General features: G+C 38.7%; 1 protein-coding gene across 1 annotated transcript; it reads right to left on the bottom strand.

Moving 5' to 3' along the window:
- On the bottom strand, window positions 1-25,330 carry SDAD1 (SDA1 domain containing 1). The gene is made up of 22 exons (XM_043572449.1): window positions 25,071-25,330; window positions 23,291-23,395; window positions 22,689-22,787; window positions 19,921-20,031; window positions 18,255-18,326; window positions 18,075-18,175; window positions 16,355-16,412; window positions 15,680-15,754; window positions 14,202-14,303; window positions 13,576-13,645; window positions 12,851-12,954; window positions 10,837-10,894; window positions 9,455-9,513; window positions 8,781-8,857; window positions 8,513-8,610; window positions 8,126-8,202; window positions 7,519-7,645; window positions 6,150-6,244; window positions 5,824-6,014; window positions 5,630-5,714; window positions 4,636-4,797; window positions 1-312 (listed from the first exon to the last, which is right to left on the bottom strand). The coding sequence occupies exons 1-22, from the start codon at window positions 25,158-25,160 to the stop codon at window positions 265-267; spliced, it is 2,064 nt and encodes a 687-aa protein (XP_043428384.1). The 5' UTR covers window positions 25,161-25,330; the 3' UTR covers window positions 1-264.
- Window positions 25,331-26,560: the final 1,230 nt, after the last annotated feature.

The raw sequence follows: 26,560 nt of genomic DNA, 5'->3' as shown, positions 1-26,560 counted from the left end.
TTAGTAGGCACAAAACATTTTTTTTTTTTTTGCATGAATGCCAAATGGAAATGAGTTTACAACACCACCACTACTGTTTACAGTTCAAACATTCCCACCATTCCCTATCTCCAAAACAATACTGCCAAGTTGCTACCAAGTTTACTGTGTTTTTCACAATACAGTACTTTGGGACTTTTTAATGTAAACAATCATTCTTGATTAATTTTCAAAATAATGATACAAATGTAGCATTTTTCTTGGAATGGAAAACTTGCTTGGAGGTTACTTCATTCTTTTTCTCTTTTTCAAAAGTGCATCTCGTAGTGCCAGCTGTAACATAAGAAAAAATATCTAAACATGGGAACTCTTGGGTACCCCATTATACTAATTTGGTTATATGGAGACGTACAACAATGGACTCCGGTCAACAAATCCTCCTGAGATGATTAAGTGTGTGGGTGTCTTGGGTGTGTGACAGATACTATTTCACGAATTCTCAAGCACTATTCTTTGGTTCCTAGAAATTTTTAAGACCGTCTTTTGAATTTCAACAAGGTATGTGTTTTTGTTTGTTTGCTTCGTTAAAGCATGTTTGGGGGGTGGAAGTTACTCTACATCTTAAATGTTCAAGCTTTTTGGATTTTATGATTTTAAGGTATTGACTCCTTGCCTTTATTTATATCTGGGTCTTGGAATGTCTTTGTAGATAGAAGAGATCAACGATAGATACTGAAGGTAGAAAAATTAACAAGTTCATTTTAGCCTAACTTTCATGGCTGAGGAGGTATTTCTCAGACTCACCTGTCTTACAGTCTCATCTGTAAAATATAAAATATAAGATCACAGTACCTGCTCATATTGTTGCACACTGACTAACAGAGTTAAAAAATGGAAAGCTCTACAGTAAGAACTGTACATTAGCTAATGATGTTGTTGTAACCCAAGGTTACACGGACTTAATTCTGCTCATTAAACTTTGTAATAAAGCACAGGCTACTCGCTATTCTCACACGTATCTCAGTTTCCTTCTCCCTTCAAATGCCATCATTTGAAAAGTATATTCTCCCTCCTCTTCCTTTACCTTTCCTAAGGCTTCACTGGAAGATCCATCCTCCCCTCTTTCTCTGCCATGTGCTTCACCTGCCTTTTCTACTCTCACCTCTTTTTTACATATTCTATGAGAATATTCTAAAAATTTACAGGAAGACCTCATGTACACTTTCAAGCCATGTAAGACCCTTTTATTTAGAATAAAATATCACCAAGGGACAGAAGGGGTATGAAATGTGATGCTCCGTTCCCAGAGGAAGCTTGGGTGTGTAAGATAATAGAATATACATATTGGTCTCTGCCCCTGGTTCCTGGCATAGAGCTCCTCAAACTTTGGTAATTTCCTAAGTGATAAGAGCATCTCGTTTTAATATTTGTTTTTGACCCTCTCCCTGACACACAGCTCCCCAAACCCCTGTAAATTCCTAAGTGATAAGAGCCCTAGGAGCATCTTTTGTTCTAATGAGGCAACTAAGTGGGCTCCTGGATGGGGGCTGGTCCAAGAAAGACCAAGCCATGATTAGAAACTTGGAATTTTCAGGGCTCCTGGGTGGCTCAGTCAGGTAAGCAGCCAACTGCAGCTTGGGTCATGGTCTTGTAGTTTCGTGAGTTTGAGTCCCGCATCGGGCTCTGTGCTGACAGCTCAGAGCCTGGAGCCTGCTTGGATTCTGTGTCTCCCTCTCTCTCTGCCACTTTCCTAGTAATGCTCTGTCTTCTTTCAAAAATAAATAAACATTAAAAAAAAATACCTTGGCATTTTCAGCAGTCCCTGCCCCCCAACATACAAACTTCTCCAGAGAAGAGAAAGAGGCTAGGTACAGAATGAATAATCGATCATACCTATGTGGTGAAGCCTTCAAAAAAAAAAAAACCCTGTAGTGTGAGGTTCTGACAGCTTCCAGGCTGGCGAACACATTCACACCAGGAGGGAGATGTACCCCAACTCCACAGGGACAGAAGCTTCTGCATTTGGGGCCCTCCCAGACCCTGCCCTATGTATCTCTTCATCTGGCTATTCATCTGTATCCTTTATCATATACTTTAATAAACTGGTAAACTTAAGTAACGGTTTTCCTGAGTCCTGAAAGCAGCTGTAGCAAATTAATCAAACCAAGGAGGAGGTGACTAGTCAGAAACACTGGGCTTGAGACTGGTTTCTGAAGTGTGTGGGGGGGTGGGGGAGGAACACTTGGGGAGGTGGCGAGTATAGGCTCATGGGGTTGAGCCCTTAACCTGTGGGATCTGACACTATTTCTAGGAAAACAATGTCAGAATTGAGTTAAATTGTAGGACACTAGCCAGTACTGCAAAGAACTGCTTGTGTGGGGGAAAAAAATCACCACATATTTGGTGACCATAAATGTTAGAAGTATTCTGTGTGAGTAGAAAAAAAAAACGCACACAAAAGGTAAACTGAACTGAGCTTTTCTATTTTAGGGTCACAGGTCAGTTTTGGGGATGCTCTAAAGTTGCACTGCCCAATACAGTAACCCCTAACTGCATGTGGCTTTTGGACATTTGAAAAATAGCCAGTCCAAACTGAGATGTGCCACAAGTGTAAAACACACACTGGATATCAATTAGTTCAAAAACAAGAAGGTATAGTATCTCACTCACAATTTTCATATTGATTACATACTGAAATGATACTATTTCAGATATATTAGGTTAAATAAGATCTATTACTAAAGTTAATTTCACCTTTTTCTTTTTACTTTTTTATTTTAAAATTATACATGTGGTCTGTATTGAATTTCTATTGGGCAGTGCTGGTCTAGAGTGAAGGAGAGAATAAGAAAATTAGGAACCTAGAGTTAAGTTTTATAACAGAGAGACCTTGAAGAAAATATAGAGCAAGGACACATAAACAGAAATTCAGATTAATTTTTGGTTCCAAATGGCAAGAAAACGGGAGGACAAGGAAAAAACACTCTTGAACCAACAAGTGCATATGTCCAACGAACTCTTAAATAAAAAATTCTTTAGTCTTTGAGAGAGGAGCTTCATGACTCTAGAGGTGCTGGCAAGGAACAAAACAAGGCTTCCAAATCAAGGCTTCCAAATCATGCCAAAAAAGGCTCAGTAAAACAACAGAGGAAGTAAAAAGCAGGGGAACACTGTCACAAAATGTAGCAAGGTCACAAAAACTGCATAATGAAAGAAGGAACAAACCATGGTGCAACTCAGTGATTCTATTTCCTCCACCCTCAAATCTTACAAAGGTCTGCTGAAGGATAAGCTAATGGACTGAATCAATTCAACCATGAATTTATTTATTTATTTATTTATTTATTAAAAAAAAAATTTTTTTTTAACGTTTATTTATTTTTGAGACAGAGAGAGACAGAGCATGAACAGGGGAGGATCAGAGAGAGAGGGAAACACAGAATCTGAAACAGGCTCCAGGCTCTGAGCGGTCAGCACAGAGCCCGACGCGGGGCTCGAACTCACGGACCGTGAGATCATGACCTGAGCCGAAGTCGGACACTTAACCGACTGAGCCACCCAGGCACCCAGTTCAACCATGAATTTAAATTGAATTGGCAAAATTCAGGTATTTATAATCTGAAACTGCACCTTTCTTTTCACCTTGATTTCAACAACCTCTATTCAAAATGCTGGCACTTTGTTATTTACATGATGTTGTTGGACATAGTTTAGAACTAGAAAGATTAAAAATTTTTTTTTTTCAACGTTTATTTATTTTTTTGGGACAGAGAGAGACAGACAGAGCATGAACGGGGGAGGGCAGAGAGAGAGGGAGACACAGAATCGGAAACAGGCTCCAGGCTCTGAGCCATCAGCCCAGAGCCTGACGCGGGGCTCGAACTCACGGACCGCGAGATCGTGACCTGGCTGAAGTCGGACGCTTAACCGACTGCGCCACCCAGGCGCCCCTCGAACTAGAAAGATTAAATAAGCAGATAGGTAGATTTTAAATGGCACCTTAATTCAGTTACTACTGCCTGGGTGGCCGCACAAATGAAACACTGCCCTGGAAAGCTGGCCATTAACATGTCTGTCTGGCACACTCATCTTTGGCTAGCAACTTAGGAACACTTGTTTCGTCCTAACTTGATTTCCTGGTGATCCTTCAGAATATATTTAAAATATACTCTGGTACACCCTCCGTAGAGAAAGAGACGAAAACATGAATTTGTTTTATTATAGCAAATAAAATAAGCAAGGCAACTGAGTCACACAGGACTACATATAAAAGACCACAAATGGATAAAATGAAATCCCCAAAACCTGTAAACATAAAAGTTTTGCAAAAGGGCACATTAGGAAGGATCTTGATATTATGTTTCACAGATGCAATGTCAAGAATTTTAGCATAGGGATGATCTTACGGGCCATCTAGCTTCCACTCCTGCAGTTATAGAGGAGGAAAAGAGACTCTCCTTTGGTCACACAGCTGAATCTCTGCCAAGTCAGGTGTAGGATTTACATGCCCTGACCACTTGTCACCTCTCCATGTTCTCTAATAATGCTCCCCATTAATGCGAACACAAGGTCCTAAAAGGCACAACTCTGTTTTGAGTAAAGAAGTGTTAAAATGACAACAGTATTCTAACCAATCAAGCTTCAAGTTGAACTCACCTGCTTTTCTCGGAAGGAACGCTTGTTCTTTGACCGGACATTATGGCTATACCGCATCATCATGAAGTTCTTCTGTTTTTTCTTCTCTTTATTTGTGGAACTAGAAAATGGGTTCATTTTGGTTTTCTTCCTCACAAATTCTTTTCGGTCTGTCTTCCCAGCCTATTAGCATACACAAAAAAACACTTCAAGAGTTATCTAATCCACATATGTGTCTCCTCCGTGCCAGGCGCTCTCCTGGGTGCCAAGGACAAAAAAGATTGATGTAACTCAGTCCTTGCTCTCCAGTGACTCAGTCCAGGGGAGAAATGACCATTATATATTGTAATGGGGCAAGGGAAGCTCAGTAGAAGAAAAGGTCATAATTCAGCTGGTCAGGTCAGAGAAGCTTCCTAGAAAGGGGGACGGGTAAACTGTTTATTATAGGATCAAGGCATTCATGGTGGGAGAAAGGAGGGGAAGGGTAGAGCATTTCAGGAAGGAGGGATAGAATACGAAAAGGTGGGGAAGAAAGAACATGGATTTTTAAACTTATCTAATCAGGTTTCAGTACAAATGGGATGAATGCACAGGGTGACGTGGAACCAGTATGGGATGGTGCCTAAAACAAATGTATAGAAAAGAAAGCGGAAATAGTAGGCAGTAGGAAATGTTGGAAATGTGCAATCATAGCCACAGCACTTGCCGGAGGCTTTTCATTAGTGACTATTAAACATTCCCCTGCTTTCCTAATAGCTTGGATGCCTCCCAGATACCAGAAGACGTACTATTGCCTTTCTGTGTTCTACATCTTGTTTTTGATGGTGGCTGCATGGTTATCTAGTTGTTAAAACTCATCTAACAGAACACCAAATATCTGTGCATTTTACTCTATGTTAATTATACCTTTATTTAAAACATCAAAATAAAACACTGCCGTTCCGTGGCTATTCACTTTATTTAATTTTTCAGCTTATTTGCTTTTTGTTTGAAGGGAAAGATATGCCTCACTTACCATTGCCGTTGCTAGTCTTGTCTCCTTGTCAGACTTTGGTTTTTTATGAAGGCGTTCAATGTCCCGAAGAGAAAGTAACTCACCCCTGAGGTGAAGAACAAATACAATATGAAACAAGGGTGGAACTCCTTTCCTTAACACTTTCATCGTCACATGAGCTGACTGAAGAAGACTTGGTGTATGTGTCGTTTTACCTGGGCTCCTCATCACTATCTATTTCAATGTGTTTCCTCTTTTGGGCCTTCCCTGGTGCAGCGTCAAGTTCTTTCCTCATTTGGGCCATGCGGATTTTCTGGAAGTCTTCCTGAGTTAAAACTCGGCTAGTGCTAATGGCCGCAGCTTTGGCTCTCCGCTCGTCCATGGGCATGCTGTTGAGCTTCTTGGACTTGAAAACACACAACAAAGGTTTAAAGAGCTACTAGCTCAAGTGAGAGCTTAGAACCCCAACAAGGCCCACCATGAATTAGGTGTTAATAAACATCCAAGTGACGTACTTGCACAAGGTAATTTTAGGACTTACGATTTCTTGCTGTTCTTCATCAGAAGAGTGGTGCACATCAACCCACTCACCATCGGCATCTGCCTCCTCACTGAGACTGGTGGTCTCCCACCCATCTGTGTGAGAAGCAGCACACTGTTAGTACTCAGGGGGAGTTGAAATAAATCAAGCAAAAGTAAGGTAATCAAAGTCAGTGGAGCTTTATTGACCAAGAATCAAGCAATATTTATTGTTAAATAAGCCACATCAATTTAATTACTTTATGGAATGCATAATAAACATTGACCATGATCTACCATGAGCTAAAATCTTATAATCATTTACCTCTCACAACTCAACAGAAGAGGAACAGACCATACAAGTTACCTGCCCCGAGCCACACTGCTAGAAAACGCAGTCTACGATGAAATGAAAATCATGTCTAACTGTAGAGTCCATGATCTTTCCACCAAACCATGTCCATCAAAATTGCACCTGTACATTTATCTTGGCCACACAGCAAGTATCTGACAACTCATCTAAGCATATTTATACATGTTTTTAGAAACTAGTGAGCAACAATCATTCAGACAACTGAAGTCATAGATTCTGGATGTGAAGGAACCTGGTAGATACCTCAATGAAGACATATTAGTTCTTAATGGAGTCACAGTAAGCTTTCAAAATCACAGACATTTGCAATTTTTCAGTTGTTCCCCATTAGAGTGTCTCAGCTCTTTGGTATAGCATATATACAACCACACCCGATAAGACCCCAATTCTATGTCTAGTCTGGTATCTTGCTATATCCCACCCTGTATCCTACATTAATAATAGTTTCCTAAATACTTCAGGGCTTTGCTCATGCAGAGCTATTTATGAAAAGCCTTCAAGAGCAGGGACCATATCATTCTTCTTCATATTGACAGTGGCTAGCTCACAAGTAACGCTTTAAAAAGTTTTGTTAATATAACAAATGAACTAACAGGAAAAAGATAGGACTCTAGCAACCAAGGTAATAAACACTAACTCTGGAAATTAAGTATTCTTCAAAAAGTTCACCAAGTGTTCTCCTTCACCAAGGAGTCTTGGAGGACTGTTTATGACTAACCTTCATTATTTTTTTCTAGGCAAAAACCCAAAAGCCATTATCGTTCCCAAGTGCCCCGTATGATCTTGATAAGGAGCAGCTTCCCTGGAGGATATGAACAGACATCTACACTACAATGTAAGTTTCCTAAGTGTAGGAACGATGGATGCCCTTTGATCCCCAATGCTTGTAACAGTGCTTAGCACACAGTCCTTGCTCAATAAATATCTGCTGAATGAGTGTTCAATCAACATAAAGATTTCAAGGTCAATACAGTACAGGAGTGATTTTATCCTGGAAAATGGTAAAATGAAAATGAACCTTCATCATTTTCAGCATTCTCTTCTTTTTCAACTTCTAGAACTTCTGCTCCTGGAATGTAATCTTTAGCATCTAATTCTCCATATTCTTGCACTCTTGCTTCTATGGAGGCCTCTGTAGGCTTACCCTAAAGGAAAGGAAATTGTTTTTAATAAGGTTCTTAGAAGGGCACTCAGGTGGCTTAATCATTTAAGTGTCTGACTCTTAATTTCCACTCAGGTCATGATCTCACGGTTGTCAGATTGAGTTCCATGTTGGGTTCTGCACTGACTGCACAGGGCCTGCTTGGGCTTCTCTCTCTCTCTCTCTCTCTCTCTCTCTCTCCCTCTCTCTCTCTGCCCTTCTACGCATACATGCTCTCTCTCAAAATAAATAAATAAACTTAAAAATATATATATTTAAAAAAAGAGTCAGCATCAAAGAGCACATGCCAACTACAAAATATTTGAGACAATGGTATTCAATCAATTGTATTCTGAGCTTAAAGAATACAATTAACCAATACTCATAGCCGAAGCATCACAAACACTAAAACTCATCCTGTAGGAAATTATTCTCCCCTTCTAAGACCCTGACCTTTAGATCAACATATGCATATTTCACCTACCCGGAATTTCTTTTGCAACATCTGAGGATTCAGTGTTCGGAAGAGCTGAATCAAAGTTCTAGCAGACATCATCACATCTGTAAAATAACACCTTTAATTAGAAACTCCAGAGTGGGGTGGCTCAGTCGGTTAAGCATCCGACTCTTAATTTAGGCTTAGGTCATGATCTCATGACTCACAGATTGAGTCCTATGTCAGTGCAGAGCCTGCTTGAGATTCTCTCTCCCTCTCTCTCTGCCCTCCCCCACTCACGTGTGAGCGCATGTGCTCTCTCTCAAAAATAATCATTTTTTAAAAAAGAAAAGAAAAGAAACTCCAGAGCAAAGAGGCTACTGAGAAAAAAGAGTCACTCGATATTTGATCTACAGAGAATAACATGCAACTTACTCTTATCTTTGTGTGTTTTATACTGAGCCAGGTCTTGGAGAAGTTCTTCAGTCATGGCTAGAGGACATCGAGCTGTTATCTCTTTTATAGCATTGATTCTAGAAAAGGAAAATGAATTTAAAAAACCCAAACAGCAATCACAGATGGGTCAGTCTAAGGTTTCCTAAAAAAGACCAAATCAAAGGTACATAAGTTGGGTTTTATAGGGCTTCTAGGGCCAACCGTACATTGAAAACATACCCACTTCCTGCAGGCACATTCTACATACCCTACTGTCATGACCTCCCCAGAGTTCTTGTCGGTGACAAAATTGTTGGCCACAGTCATGAGCAATGACTGAATGATCTGAATCGGGAAAGAAAGGAAAGATGAGAGCTGATAAAATGTCTCCACCAACTCAAACACTTGAGGATTAAGGGACAACAGACGATTCACAGTGAAAAACCAGCCTTCCATCTTCGTTTTGGGAGTAGGAAGGAATCAAGACTGAGGAAGACAGATAAAAGTACGTTGGGTTTCAGGCTTCTTGGTTATCCTCAGATTAAATTTTGCTCCCCTTCAATATTATTTTCCAATATGGATTTAAAAAATTGTTTTCACCCAGGACAATTCAATGCTATTTTAATCAAAGAAAGGAATGATCAGCTTTGAAAAATATTCACTATAAATTTACCAATAACTCTTGATCTCCCAAGATTTGGCAATTAAAGTGAGAATTCTCAACAACTTCTCTAAAACAAACTTTGCTTTTCTATAGTAAAAATTTTTTTTCAGTTTCTATAACTAAACCTCTGTATCTATCTCCTTAAGAGTTAGTGTCTCTTCTTCTCAGTTTGAAGAAAAGTGACACAGGGGAGCAGTAATCTCTGTGGGAATAGCCACCATCATATACTTAATAGTGGCACTGCTATGCAGACAGAAATAAGGTTTAAGAGTTCTCACCTCTGGGGGTACTAAGTGATGAGATGCTTGGGCAGCAAACAGAAGAATCTTTGTTACCTCTAAAAATGTAAGAGATCAGAAAGATCATAGTCAGTTTATTGCTCTGCCTCTCAGGACTAAGAGCAAACATGGGAAGCATATTCTGGCCCTTAATCCTACTGCTAAGTCTAGCTGGAACGCCCAACCCTCAGGTGTCTGCATGGCTCACTCTTTCACTTCCCTCAGGTCCCTGCTCAACTGCTGCCTTATCAAAATGTCTTTCCTGACATAATCTAACTAGAATCTACCCCAGTGCTCCCTATTATCTTAACTCTGCTTTCTTTTTACTCAAAAGACTTATCTTCACTTGGACACTGGACACATAGTACTCTCTGGATCTCCCTCTAGAATGCAAGCTCTACAAAGGTGAGGGCACTCTTTCATGCTCACTGTGAAATTCTGAGTGTCTAATTCAGTGCCCAGATTAGAAATCACTGGATGAATGAATGACTACGAACATAAATACATATACACACTCTCTTTGAAAGGGGCAGGCAGTATAAATTAGGCAAAAGAAAGAATGAGGTGAATCCTAATTTGCCATTTATTTGCCTGGTCTTTTTTATTTCTTTTTTTTTTTTTAATTTTTTTTTTCAACGTTTATTTATTTTTGGGACAGAGAGAGACAGAGCATGACAGGGGAGGGGCAGAGAGAGAGGGAGACACAGAATCGGAAACAGGCTCCAGGCTCTGAGCCATCAGCCCAGAGCCTGACGCGGGGCTCGAACTCACGGACCGCGAGATCGTGACCTGGCTGAAGTCAGACGTTTAACCGACTGCGCCACCCAGGCGCCCCTGGTCTTTTTTATTTCTATACCTTGCAGGATTGAAGTGAGGATCTGATGAGATGCTGTATGTAAAGCACTTTGCACAGTGCGTGGCATGGCACTGAGCTTGGCTCAGGTTAGATGTTCAACAAATGCTGGCTTCCTTCTTATCTTGGTTTAAGTTTAAAGGCAAAACAACCATCTCTTCTTTCCTGCTCTTATGTTGTTTTTATGTGCAAATACACGAGGGCAATGATAACAATAAGATAAAATCCTGATATCTATTACAAAGTTACAGTAGAAGGTCAGATTTCTTTTTTCACAATTTTCTACCTGAGTATTCATGGTATTACAAAAAGACTTGCTTTAAGAATCCAGTTTTTGTTTTCCAAAAATAACCTTGTTAAGTTGATGAGAACAATTAACCCACAGCAGATTGTGGGAAAGAAAACATAAGGGTTTCTCTCTCCTTCTCTGAAACACACTCCTAATTCTTTGATAATTACAGAACAAAAGACTGGGATGGCTACTCTAAACCCAAGGCCACCAAAGGAAAATGGCAAGTGGGAGGCTTACCTCTTTGGTGGGGCTGCAGAAATCTTTGCACAAAGGGATAGAAGTTGAAGAGAAAAAGCTGCAGAAAGAATGCACTGACTTTAATATTTACGTAACTGCAGCTGTAGAGTTTCATTTCTCCCTAACACAATTTTATCATCACGTTCAACTAACTGGGGATCATTTTTTACTTTTGATTTTTCTCAACAAGCATTCATGCCCCAAGACGATTTGATGTGCTGTATTACCCAAGGAAAGGGAGCCTATGCTGCTATCCTCATTATATCAAGAAAGAAGAAAGTATATGCAGAATAAACCAGAGGAGGGGAAAAGTCAACCCAATGTAACATTCTTCTACTTTTAAAACTGGTGTGGCTGCAGAACAAATTTTTTTTAAGTCTTCAAAGATAAAAAGGATTACCAGAAGGAAAAGCAATGATATTAAGGCTTCAAAGTAAGGGATAAAAGAGTAATTCAAATCTGAATAGCGCCTGGTATAATTTCATCACCCAAACCCTACAGTTCTCATTTTATTACTGGACACCAGTCCAATCACACTGGAGGAATTACTCTGAGATCTATATTTTAGGGAGAAAGCACTAGCACTCTGGAGTCTACCTAAATAAAAGTGACAGGATCTAGTTATTAAAGCAACTGTATTCTTTTTTTAAAAACAGCAGTACAGTTCACAAGCAATATTATATTAGTTTCAGGTGTACAACATAGTGATTTGACATTTAAATATATGACAACATGTTCACCAAACCAGCTGTAATCTTGAACTTCAGGAAGAGAAACTATGGAGATGGACTGCTCTTTCTCAAAGTTTGTCATATCAGAATAAATTAATTAATTTTTTTCTATTTAGCCACAGAGCAAAACCAAGACCGGACAAGTAACAAGGAAGATTTACGTTCAATATAAAAATGGACGCTCAATTACAGTCAGTTGTGAAACTCTAGTTATCATTTCTAACAAACCATGCTTAAGTTACACATCACTTCTGCTTTCCAATCAAGCTCAAATTCAGGTCTGACAGGAAATTTCTGCACAAACATAACATAAATTGATCTGGTAATCCTGCTGTTGGACTACAGCTCATGGAGAAAAAGCATTCTATTCACTAAAATGTTAAGTCTTAGGAAAAGGGAACAAGTGCTTTCATTCATGGGTACTTTCATCTTTAACAATGTATGTCGACACTGCTAGATTTTCAGTAAACCTGTTGTACTTTTTTTTCCTTAAAAAAAAAAAAAACTTTTTGAAGAAAGTAACACATCCCATGATGTAGAGAGCAGTACATCTCAAGAGCAAAATGATAGGCAACAACCTCAATGGCCATTTCTTCAGTGGTCTAACTTTTTGGAAATCTCTCCTTTTCTACAACAGCAGTCTATGAGTATGTGTGAAGTTTCCATGTGTATACCATATGTATGTATGTGTGTGTGTGTGTGTGTGTGTGTGTGTATAATGTGTGTGTACACATATATGTGTGCATATGTATATATGTGTGTATGTATGTGTGTGTGTGTGTGTGTGTGTGTGTGTATAGATACACACACACAATACCACCAAGGAGCTCCTGTAATTTAATTAAGTATGAAATAAATGACAAGAGAATTCAACTCTGCAAACATGACAACCTCCTTACCAGAGTGGTCTGAAAGTCAGGAAAGCTATAAAGAGGTAAACAAACTGCAAAATGTAGTAATAATCAATAAAAATATCCAGTTTACGTTGGCTCAGAAAAATGTATATGCAAAACAAATAAATAGTAGAAACACAGAACACAAAACAGTCTGTCCATAAACTGAATATATGTACAATTTAACATCCGTACTTACTGATAAGAAAACAAAATTATAAAAACAGCTATTTTCAGAGTGAAAGATTTTATTCTTCTGTAAATTATATGGGTTTAAGTGGTTTTAAGAGATAAAAGTAAGCCACAGTTCTACCTTAATGGCTTTCCTTTTACTATGAATGATTCCACTTCTAATATTCACCAAAATGAGAAACATAATGGAATGCAAACCTCGTGAATTCCCACCAATCTGGAGATGAGGTTCATGAGCATCATTTTCACCTCAAACCTCTCCTTAGAGCTCTCTAGCTGCTTTAGTAGTTTTTCTGCAAAATCTGGAAAGGAGAGTATCAGAGAAGTCCACTGTAAGTCCACAGTCTATACAACATTGTCTAACAGGTGTAGAGAAAGGTAGCGGTTAGATCAGTGACTGGTACAGTTGAACCTGAGAACACTCTGCTAAACCAGGATGGTAAGAACAGCAGCATGACGGAAGGTGAAGAGATTCACACACAGGTGAATATACTGTCAATGGTGCTCAAAGTCAAGTCTTAAGTCCCCCAAATTTTAGCATCAACATCTTGAATGACTGTTTGGAGCTCCACTTAACAGTTTGCTAGAGCGTGCCTCCCAAAGCGTGGTCTGCAGACCAGCAGTAGTGGGTCCACCTGGTAGCTTGCTAGAAACACAGCATCTCAGGCCCCACCCTAGACCTACTAAATCAGAATCTGCACCAACAAAAGACTATCAATTTTTCATTTAGTCAAGTACAATGTCCTAGCGCTATGTTGTTGTTAAAGACATGAAGCAAAGAGCTATTCTTCCACATTGGTTATACCCAACCAGTAACAACTAAACAATTACTGATTGTCTAGTAAGTGCCAGGGATCTTATATTCCCTGGTAACAGGCAGAGATAAGGCCAAAAAGGAACTTGGGAAGTCATAATTATAATACCTTGGGGATCATGAATCAAATGAATAGCTGAAAAGTTAAACACCTCTGGTTTTTTCTTCTTTTTTTGTTTCTGCAATAAAGTGAGAGGAAAAACATTTACATTACATCAGACTATTGGGAGCGGGGAACCCACAACAAATCTGTTCCAAAAACCTTTCTTTCAACTAGAACAAAAGGTGGTTTTTATCTTTTAACATTAAACCTCAGGAATGTTCCAGCAAATAGCACCTGTTAAGACTTAAAGGAATTTAGAAATATAAACAAAAAAACACAGAAGGGCCAAATTAATGAGTTTTCAGAATAACCAAATATAACAAAATTTAAAATGTATTTTATTTGTGTACTCTCCTGAGAAGGTAAGTTTAGCAAAAATACCCTAATATAGGTCATCTTGCTTAGGACAAGTGAAAAGTGAATTTAAGCAAATTAATTTATTCAAGGTATAGATTTTGCTAGAGTTGAAAACATTTAGTCACCTAAAAAACTAGTACTTAAAAATTCATCACACATTTCTAAGTCTTTCAGAAATGCTATTTCTTCATTTCAAATTCTTAACAGCTTCCACTAAAAACCCCATATTCTATAGTCTAATCACTCCTACCACATTTTCCAGGTATGAGTCTCACCTTGAGCACTTTCATAGCCTTTTCCAACCTTTTCTTGTTTTTGGAACTTTTTTTCCCTGTGGCATATTGCACTAGCAGGTCTCTTGCTGTTGGTCCTTCATCCTGAAGAAGAGACTACTTTGTAAACAAGGAAAATCTGCATAGAAGCAAATGGTAAACCTTTCATAGACTTCTGTGTACTTATGCTCTGCAACCACTATAAAAAATGAGCATGACTTAAAATTCAAAAAAAAGTATCTGCTCATGTGTACAAACAGGTACATACAAAGATTTTCACTGCAACACTTATTTTTGCTTTTATATTTTGCTTTCAATTTTATCAAAGTATAGAATACAACTTTGTTTTTAATTGAAAGAAATTGGAAATAATATCATGAGGAAAATGCTTAAGCTATAACACATTCATATTCTGAAATATGTGAAGGTTAAAACAATGAGGTAGATCTGTATGTACTTAGAAGATCTAAATGCATCAGTATATCTATATATATGACACAAAGAAAGCAGTTGCAGAGTAATATATATGTTATTTATGTATAATTCAAAGACCTAATATATACATAAGACAATACACACACATCCGTATATAAATACACAGGAAACAGGATGGTTATCTGTGAAGATGGAACTAGGAAGTGGAAATGAGACAAGGTTAAGAAAACTTTTATTGTATCTAGAATACCTGAAATCTTTTACAATAAGAATATATTGTTCATACATTACTTAATAAAATAATAAAATGAATTAAAAGATCTTATTATAAATTCCAGTATTCTTATTACCAAAATGCTAAAATGGGAAAGGGTATTTTTTCTTAGAATTTCTCCATTTTGATTTTAATAAAAAAATATTAAGTTTATTTATTCATTTTGAGAGAGCGAGTGAGTGCACAACCAAGTGAGGGAGGGACAGAGAGGGAGAGAGAGAATCTTAAGCAGCCTCCACTCTGTTAATGCAGAACCCAATGTGGGGCTGGAACTCACGAACCGTGAGATCATGATCTGAGCAAAAATTAAGAGTTGGACACTTAACCGACTGCACCACTCAGGCACCCCTAAAAAATATTTTTTAATAAAAAAATTTCATGACATCATAAATCTTGATTTTGCCTTTTAAAGATGCCATGATATTATTCCTCTCCTTCTCTGAATTCTCTATAATGTTGACATAATCTCAAAAAATATGCTGGCAGCAATTTCCATTCTAAGTTTATATAGTGAGATAAAGGTTAGCTTTGGAACTAAGAACAAGGCTGAATGAGTCTAACTTTTATTAGTTCTTTAGCCAATCTTAGTGAATGTAAGTGACAAATTCTAAACGATAAAATCTCAGCATGGCAGAACACAATAAAAGATAAAGGTGACATGTAAGTTTCTTTCTAACTTGAGCAGTCATGGATTTTACAATCTGTACTGAGAGCAAAAATGAAATCTGATAGACTGTAAACCTAAGAAAGCATCTACTGTTGAACGTATAACCTCAGACTCTGAGTCGCTGTCCTGTTTCTCCTCTTCATCTTTCCCAAGGAAAAATGTCAAAGCAGCAACTAATATCTAAAGACCAATCAGAACAAAAGTCAGTGACTCACCCCAGCTTACAACAAAGAATAAATACTTTTGTTTACACATTATTCATGCACAGAACTAGGATCTGAAGGAACAAAATCAGACTGGTGGGATATGGGCTCATTTTTCTCAATTAAAACAATGTTTTAATAATGCTATTTGTCCTAAAAATATAAATAATTTTAAAAAATCCAGGCTCTACATAGTTGTTATCTTTCAAGTAGATTGCCAAGAATTTATTTCTATATCCAGCCACCAACCCACCCCCCACCACCAAAAAAGTGACATTGTAGCCCTTCTAACAGAAAGTCTAACATATTCTTAAATTTCTTTCAGCTGTGCTTTGGCCCAACAAAAGAACAGTCAAGAATTATAGGATGAAACAAAATAAACACTAAGGCATCATTTAGTACAAAGCATTTAAAGAACTCCTAACTTTATTTGCCACCTCTAAAGCACAGATGAACCAGGGAAGCAGCCAAAGCACAAAGAGAGCATTACTAAACACGAACTGCATGCCCTACGCTACCTCTTCCCCACACAGCCATCTCCTCCACTTTCCATCTGGAAATGACTACAGACACATACCTTAGTGACCTTAGAGAAACACGCAGTTGTTATCACATTGACAGTTTTGGCATCATTCCTGGGGTAAGACAAATGAAGGTTTTCAAAGTGAATTTTCATTCTACTGCATTTCACAGCATTGACAATGGCACAAAATAAACAATATGTATTTCTTTCTTTTGTTTTTGAGAGAGAGATAGATCATGTGTGCAAATGCACGTAAGTGGGACAGGGACAGAGGGAAAGAGAGGGAGAATCTTAAGCTAGGGTCCACGCTCAACCCAGAGAATGATGGGTTCAATCCCGTGACCCTGGGATCATGACCTGAGACAAAATCAAGAGCTGGATGCATAACTGAGCCACTCAGGTGCCCCTAAACAATAAAATATATTTCTGACAGGATAGAATACACAGTTTAAATAGTCATGGGTTACAAAGGAAGAAAAAAAAAGTCATAGATTGCTAAATGCTAAATAGTCAACCACAGGTGAACATTTAAACTTTAGCCCAGTCTTCTGTCAGAAAATTATGCAGCCATTTTTAAGATAGATTTTTTTTTGAAGAATTTTTAATGACATAGGAACCTATTTAAGATAAGTGAAATAAAAAAATGAATACAGGGGCCTTGGTGGCTCAGTCGGTTAAGTGTCCAACTTCCGCTCAAGTCATGATCTCATGGTTCATAAGTTCGAGCCCCGCGTCAGGCTCTGTGCTGACAGCTCAGAGCCTGGAGCCTGCTTCAGATTCTGTGTTTTTCCCGCTCTCTGCCTCTCCCCTGCTTGCACTCTAAGAAATAAAATGAAAACATTTAAAAAAATTAAAAAAAAAATGAATAAAAACTTATTAGTGTAGCAAAATTCTAACCATATTTAAAAATTCACATTAAAGAAAAGACAGGAGACAGTATCATAAACTGTTAACAGTGATCATCTCTGGGTGGTGAAACTATCAAAAAATTAAAAAAAAAAACCTTTCTAGCTTCTCCAATTTTTTTTTTGTTGCAATGAATATTACTTTTATAGTAAAATAAAAATTAGCAAATAAGAAAAGCAAAAAACATGAATCAGGAGCAATGTATCAATAAACCAAAGTTTACAGAACATGGTATTTCATACAGAGGATAAAGTGACTTAAAAATTTTCAGTGTGGCAGAGTAGAAATAGCACAGATTTGAGAGTCTGACATCCAAGTTTTTTTTTTTTTAATGTTTATTTATTTTGTGTGAGAGAGAGCAAGTGAGTGAGTACGGGGAAGGGGCAGAGAGAGGGAGAGCGAGAATCCCAAGCAGGCTCTGTGCTGTCAGTGCAGGGCCCAACATGGGGTTTGATCTCACAAACCATGAGATCATGACCTGAGCAGAAATCAAAAGTCAGACACTTAACTGACTGAGCCACCCAGGCACCCCCAATATCCAGGTTTTAATTTCAGCTCTGTCCTTGGCTAGCTACTAAGCTTAAACTCTATGAACTTTAGTTTTGTTACCTATAAAATGGGGATAATTCCAGATAAGCTGAATTATGTTATTCTAAAGGTTGAACAAGGTAACATGAGATATAGGTGCTCAAGAAATGGCAGCCAATGTTACTAGTTATTTGGATTGCTCTATATTTTTATTTCCAACTTAATTTATGACAGATATATTAAAGAGCTCAAGATCAAGAAAAATATTTGTGTATGTGCTCTGTAGTAATTCTAAATGAATATGAGTCTATTTCTCAAGAGACAATTACATATATATTACCAGATGTTTCTTCTGTAGAGTTCAATCATCACATCCAAAGATATCTTGGCTGCAGTTGCATTGCTATCTCTTAACATGGTATACATGAAATTCTGCAACACCTAAAGAAAATGAGGAGAAGGAAGACTCAATACACTGCTGGTACAATGCTGCAAACATGGGAAACAAAAGGGTACTTACTATGTTCACTTTATTGTTCTTGTGTTTTGCATTTATATTCTTGATATCAGTGACAATATGTGTGTATAAAGTCTGAGGAAAACAAAAACACATACACGTTAACCAACGTTTCTAGTCTTGCTCATGAGTAATTTGGAAAAAAGTACAAATGTAGGGGAAAGTTTAATTTTATTCACTTTTCATTCTATAACAAGACACCATAAACAAAACAAAAAGCAACAGCTAAAATGTAAAACAAAGTTGCCCTGAAAAGTAAACATGGAGTTACCACATAACCCAACAATTACACTCCTAGTTATATATCCAAGAAAAAATGAAAATATATTTCCACACCTATGTCCACACAAATATTCACAGCAGCAGCATCCACAATAACCAAAAAGTGGAAACAACACAATAGTCCATTAACTGATGAATGGACAAACAGAATGTGGTATACTCACATAATGGAATAAATTTGGTAACAAAAAGGAATGAAGTGCCGATAAATGCAACAGCACAGATGAACCTTGAAAGCATTATGCTGAGTGAAAGAAGCCATACACATATACTACATATTGTGTGATTCCATTCATATGAAATACCTGGAGTAGGTAAATCTGTAGAGACCGAAAGTAGACTGGTGGCTGCCTAGGCCTGACAGAGATGAGGAAATGGGAAGCTACTGCTAATGGGAGGAGTGTTTCTTTTTGAGGGGGGATAAAAATATTCTAAAATTGATTGTGTGATGGTTGCAAATTCTGCCAATATACTAAAAATCATTGAACTGTACACTTTCAATAGATGAATTGTACGTGAATTATATCACAATAAAATTGTTATTTAAAAAAAGGAAAGTTGCTCCACTTAGCCCCTAATGCATGCAAGATGATACTGGCAATACAAATATCACCGACACTTGGAAAAATTTTATTTATTTGAGAGAGCAAACAGCACAACCAGGAGAGAGGGGCAGAGATAGAGACAGAAGCTTAAGCAGGCTCCAAGCCCAGTGCAGAGTGCGCCACGGGGCTCAGGGTGCGCCTGGGATCGTGACCTGAGCCGGAATCAAGAGTCATTTGCTCGACCTACTGAGTCACCTAAGGGGCCCTCCAGTTAATAAAATGTAAACTTAAATTCTTCTTTCGTAAATTTCTTTCACAAACCTTCAGCTTCTAGGCTGGCTTATACAAGCAAATACTAGTCATAGGGAAATATTTATAACAAAAAAAAGTAGTGTTTTGGGAGATCCGTTGGGGGTTGTTACAGCTATGAGTGTCCAGTCCATGCTCTGATTTAGCTAGTCAGTATAGTACAGTGGGAAAAGGCTTGGGTTCTGGAGCCATATTGCCTGGGTTTATACTCCTGCTTCCCTACTAACATGTCCCATGATTCTAGGATATTACTCTCTCTTTGTGCGTTAGCCTTTTCATCTGTAAAATAACAGTAATAATGAACCTTCTCTCATTTTGTAAGTAAACAAGTATATAAGAAGCTCTGAATGGTAGCTGGCAAAAAGCAAGCACTCATTAAATGTTAGCTATTACCACCATATTGTATGCACACAAGCATCAATTTTTTTCCTATTAAAATTATTAACTATACCAAGAATTCACTCTACAAGTTTAATGTTACTGCAAGGGAAAATGTGGAGATATAAGGGGGGGGAAGCAATTTTGCCCTTTACCTTTCGCAGAAGCTTATCATGGCAACGCAGAAGTTCAAAGAAGAGTTCTAGCAAACTTGATGGATTGATGAGATTCTTGTTTCTCAGCAAGATCAAAGCTTTGCAAAATGTCTAAGGAAGGAAAAGAAAACATACTATAAAATAATGATGAAATAAAATGAGAAAATGGAGTACATATATCCCAAGAAATTGTGATATCTTCTACTAACTAGGCACCATTTTGGGCATCAGAATAGTACAGTCAATAGTAGAGTCTTTGCTCTCGCACACCTTACACTGGGAGTGGGACAGACAAGCAAGGAAGCACCTAAACAGTTGTATCTCAGATAATGATACGTGTCATAAATAAAGTAAAACAGGGTAATATAACTGATACAGTGACTGACAGAGGGCTACTTAAGGAAGTGTCAAGATATGACAAACCCCCACGTGATCAATGAATGCACAGAAGTAAGAAAGGTGTGGTAACAAGAACAGAATAATCTGGAATCATCAACCTGATTCGTGACCTTACAAGGCGTTCCTTGGAAGTATCATTAGTACCAAGAATTGCCCAACAGCACTTGCAGGACGGCTGCTTACCACCGACTTTCACGAGTACCCTTATCGCCCAAGGTTTGGTTTCTACCAACTGTTCTCCATTAATGGAACAAGTAATCCTTGGAGAATTGTTGATTCCAAGTCTTGGGGCAGGAAAAGCAGTAAAAAGGGGTTTGGAACTATTTCTGCCAGAATGTAAGGATGCTTTCAAAAATATCAGGGGCTTTGGTAAAAGGACTGAGAAGCTCCCACTGGCCAGGTGATAACAATTTGGACTAAAAATAATTAAGGCTAAAAAAAAAGAAATGAACAAAAGGCATAAAAAGTTTACAGTGTCAAAGAAAGATAAAAAAATCACTTTACTGATTTTATTAAGTGAAAGTTAATATACATAGATATTTTGTTTCTTCCATTAAGAAACACAGTCAGTTCTAGCTGTGTAAGCAGGAAAGAGTGAACAAAAACTTGGGAATGACTCAAAAAGTCCTGGGGAAGAAACAAACACACTAGGTAGTAAGTCCAGTAATTGATAAGGACTGGTGGTTATCACCATCACCAATTAAAATGAGGATCCACCAGTTTGTTCCAAATGATTCCTTTAAAGAGGAATGCTAATTACACAGACTCAATCCTTTGTGTCCTAGCAAAGGAAATCTCTATTATTTTTTAAGCCTATTAATCATCATAAGAAATTACAAAGAAACATACACACATTACTTATTTAACAACGCCTGCAGACCAGTTTAGTTGGTACTGTTAGACACACAAAACTTAAAAAAAAATCTAATTATAGTACTTGGAAAGACACTAGGTCTCTATACTCAAAATCTCAAATCTGTATCATCTATAGGAACTCGAAAAGTTTCATGACATAAGTAAAAGTCTTTTGACTAATAGTTTGAGTTTGAAGTCTCTTGGGCTGTGCTGCCAGGTCCCACATCCCAAGTGAGAGTCATTCAGTTGGCAACACAGAGCCTGAAACCTTGGCTTGTCTGAGATGGTATTCTTTTTCTGTTGGGCCTAATCAAATTAATAAAATCCTAAAGAATTATAAAAATGATAGAATTAGAAAAATCCTGGGAAAATGTTAGAGTAAGAAACAACGCTGAATCTCTAGACTTAGCATTGTACAAGTTTTGGCAAAGGATATTAATATGTTTTGTGATAATATTTGTGTTAAGTTCTACCTGCTGTAGAGGTATCTGAAAAGCATATGTATGAAATCTGAAAATGCCTTAGGCTGAGTTCCCTAGCAGCAGACCCAGATTCATTGCAGTGATTTGTCCAGGGTATGCTCTCTTCTAGAAGGGAAGTAAAGGAAGCAGGACAGGGCAGAGAAAAGAAAAGCTGAGGAAGGATATGTCCTTGGCTGGAGACCAGCTTTAGTCCAATCACAGAGAAGCCCTGGAGCACAAACTGCAACATGAAGTTGGACCCACGTTGAGGGAAGAGCCGGGCTTTCGTATCTCTGGGTTAGTCAGGTACAACCTGTAGGCTGGGAGGGCAACCTCCCAGGTGCTAGGGCTCTCATTTAGCTGAAGACAAGACACCAGAGAGAGGGCAGCTGGGGGCCATCGGCGGCCAACATTCACCACCAGTGACGGAAATGGGAGCCCTAGGCTGGTAAGGGGGATCTCAGCCAGGACCCAATAACAACCACTACAGGGACAATGGCTTGAATGCTCCAACTGGCCAGTTAATGAATAAATTTATTAAATTCAGCATTACGGGAGTGCTCCTAATCAATTCCAGCTTGGCATTGCCCAGTTGGAACTGAATTTTACTCAAACTCTTCAAATTAAAAAATAAGTGAATCAATAAAGCATGGTAAAAACCGTAAGTTATAATTAGGGCTCTTAATGCATTTGAGATTTGAATGACTAGAAGGAATGAACCACGTATTCAGAAGAGGGAAAAGAGCTTCCTGGCAGGGTTAGCATGTTGGAAGAACAGAAAGATCACAGAGAGGAGAGCAGCATTCTGCTACAGGAGACGAGGTCAAAAACACTGGCAAGAAGCAGATCATGTAGGGACTTATAGGCCATGTTAATAAGTTTGAGTTTTACTCTAAGTATAAATGAGAAGCCACAGAAAGATTTTAAGGAATTTGTGACGCATTCTGATTTATGTTTTAAGAAGATGTTTAGCTGAGGCTGTTCTCATTTAAACACATAATACATGCACATATAAACACAACACAATTTATCAAATCCAAATACTAGACCCACCATTCGAAGATCTGGATCCAAGACAGTGTGATTGTAGGAAAGAAGATCTTTCAGCTCTTGAGGAAAATTACTTAAATGTTCTGGATAGCAGTGACCAATCTGTAACAAAGCAAAGGCTCTTCTGAAGTTTCTTTTTCTCTCCTACCATTCATATGCACATATTTATGATGTTCTGAAAAAGGAGAGTAAAAGGCTATGTTTCATAGAAGTAGCTAGTTCCAAATCATTTCTTTTTTATTCTACATGCTAATCTCTCTGACCTCTTTCATTGTTCTTGCAGTATTAGTAAAATATGTGTGATGTTGTTTAAAATCTGCTCTTATGATGAATTTGAAAAAAAAAAAACAGTCTGAAAGTTTTGCTTTGGTTGGTTCTGCAAAAAGCTCTAGTGAAATCTTCTAATTCAACTCAGGAAGAAAATAACATTTGTAAGAAACGGAAACAAAAAAATATTTTTTTACATTAAGTTTCCATTCCTGAATGGAATAAGGTTGGGTACTACTGGAAAGATATTCTGCGAACTGTGAAACAACTGGTCTTTGTTTTAGAAATTGTTTGTTTTCAGAATTATTATTATTTGTTTTCAGAAATTATTATCTTACCTGTGCCATAAACATCACCAGCTCTGCCAGTTCTTTGCTGGGTTTATTTGGTTGTAATTTGAAAATCTCCACATTGGATTTGTAGTGATTATACTGCTGTAGAAACTGTAGGAAAATAAGATGTAAGTTAGTCACCTCCTATTATATGACTTTTTCAGTAAAAAATGAGAAATTACTTAGTACTAAGACATCTCTGATAGTGGCACGGAGAAAAAGACATGGCAAAGGTGTCCAGAAACATCTTTTCCTTATCTGCATTCTTCAAAATAAGATTCCAAAAAAACTGATACATCAAATTTTTCTAAAGACCCTTTCCCTTATCATTAGAAATTTAGGTGGTATGGTGTAAAGAACATTAAAGCAAGAGTCAAAAACTCAGATTCTGGATCTATTCTGCCATTTATTACCCAAATGACCCTTACTACATTTTCTGTGTATATGAGCACTCGCAGCAGCAGAAAAATATTGGGTCAGAAAGTGTAAATTATATCACAACTATACAACTCTGCCGTCAAAATTACCATCTTCTTTTAAGGCACAAAAATAATGATAATAGCTTCCACTTCCTCAGCAATTGCAATATGCCAAAGTCATTATGTGCATTTTCTCATTTAATTATGTTTAATTCTAACAACAACACAATCTAATGTTGGAACTTACCAGGCCTCAGTTCCATGCCCTACATCTACTCATCATTCCTAGACCATAGCTTTAAATTGTGAGTGTATGAGAGCGACACTATGAATATTTCTTTATATTAGCAGTCCTTACTAGTCCAGTGAACTCCAAATCCATAACTCCAACCGCCTGACATCTGTTGTCTCGATCTCTAATAGACATCTTAAACCTAGCATGGTCAAAAAACATAACTCTTGATTTCCCCAAAACAAAACTCTTAGGTCCCCAGCTTTCTCCAAGAGCAGGAATCAAGAAAAGGAACTACCGCCCCTCCATGCTTCAGATAAGACCCTACTCTCTTGACTCCATACCGCCGTTGTGACAGGAGTATGGAAAGAGCCCCAGAACTCGGTGTGCTGCTGCTAAGATCTTTATCTCACTTCTCCCCCCTTCCTACCCGTGGCTCAGCCACTAATATATGCCTTAAGATGATGAGAACTAATATCATTACACCCTTTATGTTCATCAGTCACCACAAATATACAAGGCTCCCAGGACATCCCTTATTCCCGTCTAGTCGCCAGACCAAGAACTCTTCGGTGGGGTCAGGGCATTATATTTTTTAAAGTAGCCCAGTCATTCTGATGCTCTATTGAAACCTGTTTCTTTCCTAACACACTGCTACCTCGTTTTCTTCCGCCCAGCATTGCTGAGCCAGTAGGTGTCCTCTCTGCTCCTCGGTGCTACTTCCAGAGCACTGGCATCCCTCCAGACCAGTACCCTTTTCTGCACTTAACTGTCCCCACTGCCAGCTTTGAATCCTATGTCTGGAGGTCCATTTCCGGCTCTCAGAAACAGATGTTCGACCCAAGGCATTCTAACATACAATTCATCAAGTGTTACAGACTTCCTCAACTTACGGGTTTCTGAAAGGAAAAGGCTGATAAATCTGCATGGAAGTTGGAGGTTGGGGGGCGGGGCTGTGTGTCTCTCCTCCTCTGTGAGGTTGGGAGATAAACCCCTTTTCTTTCCTCCCGAGGGACTCCTGTACCTAGCAGAACTTTGGGCGAACCAGGATCCCAGCTCCACTCCACTCCTTCCCCCTGCTACTGTCTAAACCAGTCACACCCCGGTCTGTAGTGGCGCCGCGTCGCACTCCCACCTCCTCGATGTAGGCCGGCGGATCCCGCTTGATCAGATTCTGTAACTGCGGCAAGTTGCTGGGCAGCTTGTTATTGTTTCTGTTAGACATGCTGGCTACTGACTGGATCCGCCAGGAGCAGTGTTAAGAAACCTCACACCGCCTGCCACCACCAACCGAATCAGCTACAGGTGGGAATCCTGCTTCCGAGTACGACCGGAAATAGCACATGGGACACTCGGTAGGCAGCGCCATCTTGGTTCTTAAAAAAAAAAAAAAAAGCCAGACTACGGGAGCCTCCGAGTGTCAAACTTACTCCCAGTCCCGAAATGCGCTGCAGTGGTTTACGCGAGGTTTTTGGGGGGCGTGGAGGGGGGGCTGGGGGGGACGTTTTCCACCCTTGGCCAAACACTCCTACTTAACGTTTTGAAATATTATGAAATGCAAAGATTTTTTTTTTTTTTTACCACACATATTAGTTTATCTCGTCATTCTGACACTCCTATGAGACTGACACATGAGGATTAATCGTTTTTTTAAATCCCACAGCCTAAAAAGCTTTTTCCTTTGGGAGTGGATAGTACTATCCTATTTTAGAGTTGCGGGGGTGGTGGGAAGGAGGGATGAGGACAGACGCCTGGGTGGCTCAGTCGGTTGAGCCTACGACTTTGGCTCAAGTCAGGATCCAAAGGCCGGTGAGTTACAGCCCCGCGTGGGGCTTTGTGCTGACAGCTCAGAGCCTGAAGCCTGCTTCGGATTTTGTCTCCCTCTCTTTGCCCCTCCCCTGCGCGCGCTCTCCCTCCCTCTCTCTCTCTCCAAATAAACATAAAAGAAGATTAAAAAAAAAAAAAAAAAAAAAAGAGGAATGAGGAGCGTAAGTTATTTTTTTGGTATAACTTTAAATACTGTTTTTGTTTTGCTTTTGGTTGTTTCAACTCCCCCCTGACCTACACAAGGTAAAAGGGCAAGACCGGGATTAATTGTAACATGTTGATTGATTTTAAAATGCAAATTAATTTGTGAGGCGCCTGGGTGGCTCAGTCGGTTAAGCGTCCGACTTCAACTCAGGTCACGATCTCGCGGTCCGTGAGTTCGAGCCCCGCAACGGGCTCTGGGCTGATGGCTCGGAGCCTGCAGCTTGTTTCCGATTCTGTGTCTCCCTCTCTCTCTGCCCCTCCCCCGTTCATGCTCTGTCTCTCTCTGTCTCAAAAATAAATAAACGTTAAAAAAATTTTTTTAATGCAAATTAATTTGTATTTAAAGGACCACCTTTATAATCTTTATAAGTACTCTTCAGTCAGAGTTTTAAATTCAAATGCTGGTAATTCGAAGAGAATACATTTCTACAATTTCACTGTGTGCAAAGACAAAAAATGTGGTGAATGAATGAACAAGCTAGGCTGTTAAATACAAATACACATGTGATCACTCACTCTGTGCCAGGCACTGTTCCAAGCACTTCACTTGCATTACTCATTTAATCCTCAGAAAATCCCTCTAAATTAGATAAT

This window comes from Prionailurus bengalensis, chromosome B1 (assembly GCF_016509475.1).
Source record: "Prionailurus bengalensis isolate Pbe53 chromosome B1, Fcat_Pben_1.1_paternal_pri, whole genome shotgun sequence".
NCBI classification, from domain to species: domain Eukaryota; kingdom Metazoa; phylum Chordata; class Mammalia; order Carnivora; family Felidae; genus Prionailurus; species Prionailurus bengalensis.
Note: the sequence above shows the minus strand (reverse complement) of the source record. Positions and strands in the feature narration are given on the sequence as shown.